The 8,896-nt window shown below is 30.9% G+C and overlaps 1 protein-coding gene across 1 annotated transcript; it reads right to left on the bottom strand.

The window, feature by feature from the left end:
- Positions 1-1,302: 1,302 nt before the first annotated feature.
- Positions 1,303-3,607, bottom strand: LOC118044024 (probable WRKY transcription factor 74). Its single transcript, XM_035052169.2, has 3 exons — positions 2,347-3,607; positions 2,139-2,264; positions 1,303-1,763 (listed from the first exon to the last, which is right to left on the bottom strand). Exons 1-3 carry the CDS (start codon positions 3,135-3,137, stop codon positions 1,616-1,618), a joined length of 1,065 nt encoding a protein of 354 aa, XP_034908060.1. The 5' UTR covers positions 3,138-3,607; the 3' UTR covers positions 1,303-1,615.
- Positions 3,608-8,896: the final 5,289 nt, after the last annotated feature.

Genomic DNA, 8,896 nt, shown 5'->3' with positions numbered 1-8,896 from the left:
AAGTGGAGAGTGGGGGATAAGGTAAAGGTTTGTTGACGGCTGAAATGAGAGAGTGTGGGAGAGGGCCATGCCTGGGATATGGAAGTTCGATTTTCATGGTGGAAAGTGATCGGGCAGTTCGGGAGAAATGCACTTGGTTCTTAGCTCTCACGGCCAGGTGATTCAGGAGTGGTCCACTCCTGGATCATATGAACTTCACTAATTTGCAAATAAAACTTCACGCATGGGTGCAAAATTCGCTATTGACAGGTTGGGTTTGGCACGGTGGAAAGGAAAAGTTGCCCATTGCTCGAGGCTTTGATGGGGTTGCTTTCTCTGCTTTGGACTTCGTTTGAAAGCTGCCATGCCACATTAGGACTTGCTGAGAAAAGCATCCTAACGTCCTCAAATCTTTCTGATAACAAAGTGCACAGAATATCAAGTTCTACTCTTTTTTAGTGATTTTCCTTGTGACTTTGTGTTTCCCGGGCTGGTTTCCAACGATTCACAGAAGAGGGAGCTGCTCGTATGACCTCAGGACAGTTATAATGATTTAAGCTGTTTGATGAACTGTACATAGCTCAGATTTTTGGGGAGGAATAGAGAAATGAAAATTTAACGGCAACCTTACCAAACTCTTCAAATTCAACAGATTTCAAGATGAAAACTTTAGAAAATGCTATTGTTGCTCGTAGTCCTCATAATAGGCTGCTCAAATATGGGATATAGGTGTCAATTTGAAGATTCCACAGGTTATTTTACTTGTAATTCTACTCCACGATGAGTCTGGCAAAGCAACAGAAATGGCCTGTTCACCGGATTATAATAGCTGACGTTCCCAACCTAGTATGAATCACTCTGCGAGCATTGATAGGTTGCTCAGTGTCTCATCATGAATGAGCTTAAAGCAGCTCAGAGAGGGTTATGAGTTGCCACAGACTGTCATGAGAACGATTTCTGGGTAGACAGCTTTGGAAAAGCAGGCGAGTTGTTTGAAGTTGTTCTGGATACAGGAAACTAAGGAAATGCTTTTAACAATTCAGCATCTTAATAAAAAGTGAATAGAATTCCTGTTTATCTCTTTATTTTACTGTACAATCATGAGCAAGTCTCTTTATTTCTCTGAAGATGCCAACGACATGTTTGTAGCAGATTAAAAAGCATGCATTTAATTACACTTTATGAAGAGCGCTGAGAAACGCAAACACAAGGATAACGCATGAGTCAGCCGCATCACCATCTGGATAATGTAAAGCCAAAAAACTATACTCAAAAAACATGCTGTCCTATTTTGCCTACAAGAACTATGAACAGAGGAAAACATAGTACAAAAACAACCTTTGATTTGCAAATAGAATGATAAAAAATACAACTTGGTTTTAAGGAAGTACAAGTTTACAATTTGTAATCCCTATCCTATATAAGAGCAGTTCAAACCAGACTCACCGAAAAGCTTAATACTTGGAAAACCGGTCAACTAATGACAGTTTGTTCCATCACATCCCATCTCACCTTTGAACCACATGTTATTTACAGTAGTAATTCACAAAGAAACTCCAGATGGTTCTGGTTGGATTTGTAACCTATTGGATGTTGAGTTCTTGAAGTGAGATCAAATGAAGATATCCAATATGTTTCATGTATGAGCAGACTGTGATGAGATCAACCTGGAATGGTTATGCTCACCTTCATAGGTGACAATTAGCATTGAAGGGTCTTCCAGGCACCTCTCAACGTGCTTCCTTGCCGGGCAACCCCTCAGACTGCTACATTTATAGTATCCCCTGCATTATAAATAGTTTTGGATGAACCAGATAAATATGCTTATCTAAACAATTAAGACTTTAGCAGTATCGAAAGACAGTTTCTGACTGCTCACCCAGGTAAATGCCAGTGATAAATAACATTCGTACTTTTAATATGCACTATGATACTTATTAATCGGCCATTTTTACCATAACACAAAGATGCATACAATTATGCTGGATAACTTCCACAAGTTAAAAGGGAAAAAAAAATGCTCGGACTGGTGAAAATGTAAATAGTTGTCCCAACAAAACAAAGGAAAACTAAGACAACTTAACATAATGACCAACTGCAGAACATGAACTACACATACATGAGGATATTGGAATGAAGCTTAAATCATAAGTACCTACCTAGGATGCGGAGAGCCCTTAATTGGCTTTTGTCCATACTTCCTCCATGAATACTCATCAGGAGGAATATCTGCCACCTTGTTGCTAATTGCAGGAACTTTGATAGATCTCTTCACCCTCAGTTTCCTTAAGACAAAAACAAAGGTGATTACAGATAAAATCAACAAAAAGGAAAAATATACAATATAACACGGGATTTTAATCTTACCTCCTCTTTGAACAATGGCATTTACCACTGCTAGAACATTTGGCATTCCCATCTTCTCCTCTACCAGAACACCTCCTCCTTGTTTGTTGTGAGATGTGATCAGATGAGTGAGGCATACCAATCAAATGGAAAGAGTCTCCATCAAAATTAGACACAGCACCATCCATGCTCAGAGATGATATGAAAGATCTTGTGGATGACATGGTTGGTGTGCAAGTAGACCCATCAAACTTAAGGTTTATCCCACCATTACTCCTAGAATACACCCTATCAGCCTGATACTTCATTTGTTGCTGCTGCTGCTGAAAGTGCATCCTCTGTATCGGCTGATGCTGTTGGAGAAGCTGGAAGTTTTGTGGTGGTTTTGTTTGCATAATTTGCACAGGGGGGCTGATATTTGAGTTCAACTCAAGAACTGGGTTTTCAAGAAACATTTTCTGGGAAATTTGGATAGAAGGTTTAGACTTAGCATCCATGTCAGTAAGTGGGGTTTCAAGAAAATTAGGAGGCACCATTTGGAGAGGTTTTGGCGATAAAATTGTTTTGCAATTAGGACTATCTAGGAAGATGTTTTGGGGCAAAGATGGTCTAAGCTTCTTCATCTTTCTTACTCTTCCATGACCTAAACCAGTGCTTAAAAGAGATATAACTCTCTTAAACTTAAACACAGTCTCTCTAGTTTCCACCATTAAGTTCCTACCCTGGACTTGATCTTTTTCTTGACACAAAAGGCCAATAACTCTACTGCAGCTCTCAACAGCTGCCTTGTGCACCTCCTCAACCTCCTCCATTCTAACTCAAAACTCAAAGAACCAAACTTTAATTGTCAAAACCCCTCAAAACCCAAATACCAAATTCATCACTTACCTCAAACAATCATCACAACACAAGATGGCACCTACCCAAATGAGGTGTTGACAATTTTTTTCTTTTTTTGCAACATTAAAAAGTTGCTCAAAACACAAGCAACTTGAAGTTTAAAGCATCATAGGAGAATCAAAGACTTCCCGGATTAAAGTTAAAATTAGCCATTCTTTCATGGCTTATTATGGGCAAGAACTGTGGTAATTAAAAAAAGAAGAAGAACAAAGAAACAAGATGAAGGCAACAACTTCAAAAACAAAAACAAGTCCAAACCTAGTTAAATTTGATAAGTGGATCTCTCTTTAACTTGAAAACAACTACTGCTACATAAATAAATAAAAAGAAGGAAAAGGAAAAGGAAAAGAATCTAACAAAGGGAGAGGAGAACAGAACTGTTCAGCGCAGAGCTCAGCATAGAAACAGAAAAATGAAATTCATGTCTGTGTCAAAGATCCTATGTGGGTACCACCATAAAAAACATACTAGCAGTTATTCTTCTTGAGTAAATTTTAACTTAATTCCTACTAACCATGTGCCCTTGATATATTTTTTTTTCAAAAAATAATGTAAATTAAAAACTTTACACATGCATTTAATTAATTAGATAAAAAAATATATGAAATAATAAATATAAAAAATCATGATAATAGCTAAGGATTTAATTGAAAATTAAGAGATAGATTTGTATAAACATGAATAATGAATCTATTGTATTTGATAATTTTATTTTTTTAAATTATTTTTTTATTAAATTTGATAATAAAAAAAATAAAAAAGAAAGAGGGTTGTATAATGTTTTATTAGAATGCAAAAAATATATATTTAGATATCATTAATGTGTTTTCTATGAGAAAAAAATAACCATAAATTTAAAATTTAACACATATTAGACCATGTTTTTTTATAAAAGTATTGAGACAATAATAAATTGAATTGACTTTGGCAAATTCGAGCTAATCAACTATATCCATGACTCGAGTCATGAGATAATAATAACCTCATTAAAAACAAGTCTAAACAAATTACGATGTCCAATTCTTAATCAATTTCATGTTAAAAGATGAATTTGAAAAAAAAACAAAAAAAAACCTCAAATAAACATGAGTTAATATATCAAACTTGTAATCTGAATATGTACTCTGATGAGTTTAAAAAATTTTATTTTCAAAATTACTTTTATTTAATTATACGTCAACCAGGTGCATGAGATTTTTTTTTTTATATCAAACAATAAAATATGTTTTTCAAAAAATAAAAAAATAGGGGTGTCATGTGGAACTGAAATAAAAAATAGTCTTAAATTTTTAAAATTTTTGGTAAAATAAGGCTTTTATATATATATATATATTATAATTTTAAAAGATTGAAAATACATTAAATAAATAACAAAAAAAGAAAAAGATCAAGTACTTAGGCATACCTACAAGTCTGATCTATAAAAAAGGCGTGGTTCATGAGCTGACCCATAGAAACAGGCACAACCCATGCATTAGGTCTTTTTTGTAATATTAGAGAGTGGACAAGTGTCATTTAATTTTTTTTTTTAAAATAAAAATATAGAAAACTTATCATTTACTAGTTTGATTTTCGACAACTAAATAGAGGTAAATATTTTCAGTTCAATTTGTTCTAAGTTAACAAATCAACAAAATTAAAATTTATATTTTTTTAAAATTATAAACTGACTGGTTCGCCTCGATTCATCTCAGTTTTTTCTTTCAAAATCAACTAAACTTGTGTCAATTTAATTAGGTTTTTTTTTTATTGGGCTCGGGCTTTTCTTTACTTGTTTAGGGTTTTTTAATGCATTAAATGCCATACTATTTTATTAACAATCCAACATTATTATTATTTTTTATATATATTTTCTAATAATTCATTCCTTTTTATCCAACAAATAATTAAAAAGGAAAAACCAAGTAACTTCACATCATTAGCTATTTCACTTTCTATATTCTATATCCAGTTTGGTATTTTCACCCTCAATAGCAAGAAAATCACAAAAACAAGAGAAGTCTTAGTTGCATGCCTCGTAACCATTTTGTCATAATTGTTGTAGCCATCATCATCTTTCATAGTTTTCAGCATCATCACCCTCAATGCTAGTTTTCATTTGTAGAATTGTCACAAAAAAAAAAATTCTTCATAGCATTACAATTTAAGTATCTACATTAAATTAATGGATAGAAATGGGCTACGCATATAAAAAGCTAAAGAATGCCTGATTTATATCAAGTTAATATAAAGATTTAATAACAAGAAGTAATTTAATTGGTCAGATTTTGAATTTATTTTTTAATGATCATGAGTTCAAATCTTTTCAAAACCACCAGAAACTTACATAATTGTTAATTTTAGAACTCATGGGATTAATCGAGATCGTAAGCTGACCCAAATATTCATGTTAATAATAATAATAATAATAAGATAAAGTTGTGGAATAAGGCACGTAAATGTGTACTGAAAATGGATTCTTTTTGAATATTTTCCAAGTATATTATGAAAAGTGAAAACAACCCAGTATAGCTAATCATGTATGTATAAAATGGAAAAATAAATTTCTCATTTATATTATAAAGGAACAAGTATATAATTGATGCAGTTCTTTTGTGATATATAAAACAGAAGTCATTTGAACAAAAAGGAAAAGCATAAAAAAAAAAAAAACTATAGATGCAAAAACAAAACATAAAAAAAAAACTTACAAAAACATGTATATCGTAACATACCACACAAAATCCACACATACCATTTTAGAAAGGAATTGTTTAAGGTTATTGCGAACCTTAACAAATAACAAAGAAACAAGATATAATTTATTATTCTTTATTAGATGAAAATTAAAGATGAAGACGAACTTAAGTTTTATTATCCCTTGGAGGAGTATCTCTAACAGTAAATAAAGCTTAGGAAGAAACTTACGAAGAAGAGAGGTTACATCATTATATTTATACTAGAGGCAAAGAGAAGAGACCAAAGATACAGGGGGAGGTGAGGAAGTTGCGAGATCTTTCGAGACCGAAGATGATGTAGGTGGAAGTAAACATAGAAATAAATAAAAAATATATAATTTTTTATGAGGTTGCTTCAAAGATTTTCATCTGTGATTTTTTTTTATTCAAAATTATTTACATAGCACGTTATCTTAGGTAAAAATTAAAAGATTATCTATTTATTAGTAAATTTAGGGTTAAAGGATTGATCTATGATTATGGAAACTAAAGAGACTGATTATTAGTTTTTAAAAAAATATAGGGACTAAAAAATAATTTATTCTTCCTTTTTTTTGTATTTTTCTCCAACGTCATCGTATTTCTCTAATAAGAAATTTCACTTCCTTTCTACGATGGGATTATTTTTTATAATTTACTTTTAGTTTTTTTCTTGGGCTATCAATTCATAGGTTTACCTCTTTCTCTTTGTCAAAATGTCTGCCAAAGGTGGACCCAGAAGTCCACTGTGGACAGTACATACATACATCCCAAGATAGCCACTGGGAGATAGACGTCCAAGATTGTGCCACGTGGATATGGGAAAGACACTTGTCCCAATCGTTTCGATTGGTGCCTCCCTTTTGTTGTCTTTCTTCCGTAAACTGTTAAAGTTATAAAAAAAATATTAAAAAATGTATAGTGGTCTGTGGTGGGGGCCAATCAGGACATCGTTGACCTGAACAGAAATTCTTTATTCCCTTTACATAGCCAATAAGATGTAATGAAATTTTATTTGGAATAGCGGTATAAAAAGAGGGTGGTTAAAATTTATTTTTTTATTTAAAATATTTTTTTATATTTTATAACAAAACAATATTTTAAAAAAATAATAATTATCTTCTAGAAGCTATCACCATTTCTCCACCTTCGATAATGGAAGGTAAATGATTATTCTTTTGAGGTACCATAATTATTTACAAACACAAAAGGAGGGCTCTGCTTGTTTTATAAAAAAAAGTTTAATGTTTGTACCTCAATTAGTCCACTCTAAATTTATTTTTTAAAAATTATTAATTTAAATTTTATAAATTTTAAAATTATTAAAAATTTTAAAATTATTAATTTCATTTCAAGATTACTAAAAATTTATATAATAAAAAAATTTATTATTCAAAACCAATTAAACAACACCTCTCTCTCAAAAATAGAAAATGGTCTTCTAGATAAGTATGAGGTTGTCAATTAAACCAAGTAAAATTGACTTCTCTGAAAATTAACCCTTAAAATATAAATAAAAAGGAGACATTATAATTATCTTGACTTATGTTTTCCTTCTTATTTTCCCGAAGCCCCACCTAGGTTTAGGGCATGGCTAGGCTCCTCGCTGGCAATCCTACACCTAGCTAGCTAGTGAAGCACCTCACGATTCCCGGTTTAAACTCTTGGAATTTACGAAATGGTAATTAGATTTTGAGTCTTGATATAGACACTCCTTTTATAATTATAATTATCAATGGTAACTATCAATTCAAATAAATCAACTTGCCACAAAAGTCAAAACTCGAAGATTATAATAATGGTTGGATTAATTAAATTTATCATACTTGACCATTAACCATTATGATATATATATATATATATATATATATATATATATATATATATATATATATTTATATATCCTTCTCCAAAGGGGAAGTGATATTTTCAACCATGGCTATCCTCAACTACTACCTACATGTGGTGTCTTAAAGAAATAGGAAAGCAGCCAAGATCATGCTTCTTTAACTAGCTTGACCAAACCCTCTTCCCCAATTTTTCTTTGGGGATGTTTGTTTTTTTTAATTGAATATGCTTTAAATGTGTACTTGATTTTAAAAAAATATTAAATTAATATTTTTTGTGCTTCCTGATGGATTTGTGGTTGGTACCATTTGTTTTTGTACTTGAATATGTTTTGAATGTGTATTTGATTTGAAAAAAAAAAAAAATTAATATTTTTAGCTCTTCCTCATTGATTCGAGATTGGTACTATTTGTTTTTATATTTGAATGCATTTAAAATGTATATTTTATTTGAAAACAATTATTAAATTAATATTTTTAGTGTTTTCTAATTTATTCAAGGTTGGCATAGTTTGTTTTTGCATTTAAATATGTTTTAAATGTATATTTGACTGGAAAAAATATTAAATTAATATTTTTAGTATTTTCTAGTTAATTTGAGATATTAATGTTAAAAATTAAAAAAAAAAAAATTGAGCTTGCATTTCTTTTTCCTTGTTTTCTTTTTCCTACTTCATTTATAATCTTAGGAGCTTATATTTGGCATCCATCCAGTACCTTACAGCTCTCGAGGGCATAAGCTAAGACAATTGAATTAGATTCTTATGAACACACCTCTCTTTGTAGTTTATCATTACTTCAACAGTGTTTAAGGTTCTTTCAACACTACGAGGATACCAAATAAGTTATTTTCAAATGTGGTTCTTTTTTAAAATTTTAAATTTTTATAAATTTAAAATTAATTTTTTAATTATTTTAATAGTTGATATTAAAATATATTTTTAAAAAATATAAAATATTATTTTAAAATATTTTTAATAAAAAATATTTTAAATTATAACAGCGAAGTCTCTAAAAACACACTGTAATATACATTAAGATTAGGCAGCACTGGTAGTAGTGTGACAGTTGATAAGCATGTCCTAATGACCCCATCAAACCTAAAAAGAATTGATTTATTCCAAATAG

Source organism: Populus alba, chromosome 13 (genome assembly GCF_005239225.2).
Source record: "Populus alba chromosome 13, ASM523922v2, whole genome shotgun sequence".
Classification (NCBI taxonomy): domain Eukaryota; kingdom Viridiplantae; phylum Streptophyta; class Magnoliopsida; order Malpighiales; family Salicaceae; genus Populus; species Populus alba.
The sequence above is the reverse complement of the archived record's forward strand: the minus strand, read 5'-3'. Positions and strand labels throughout refer to the sequence as shown.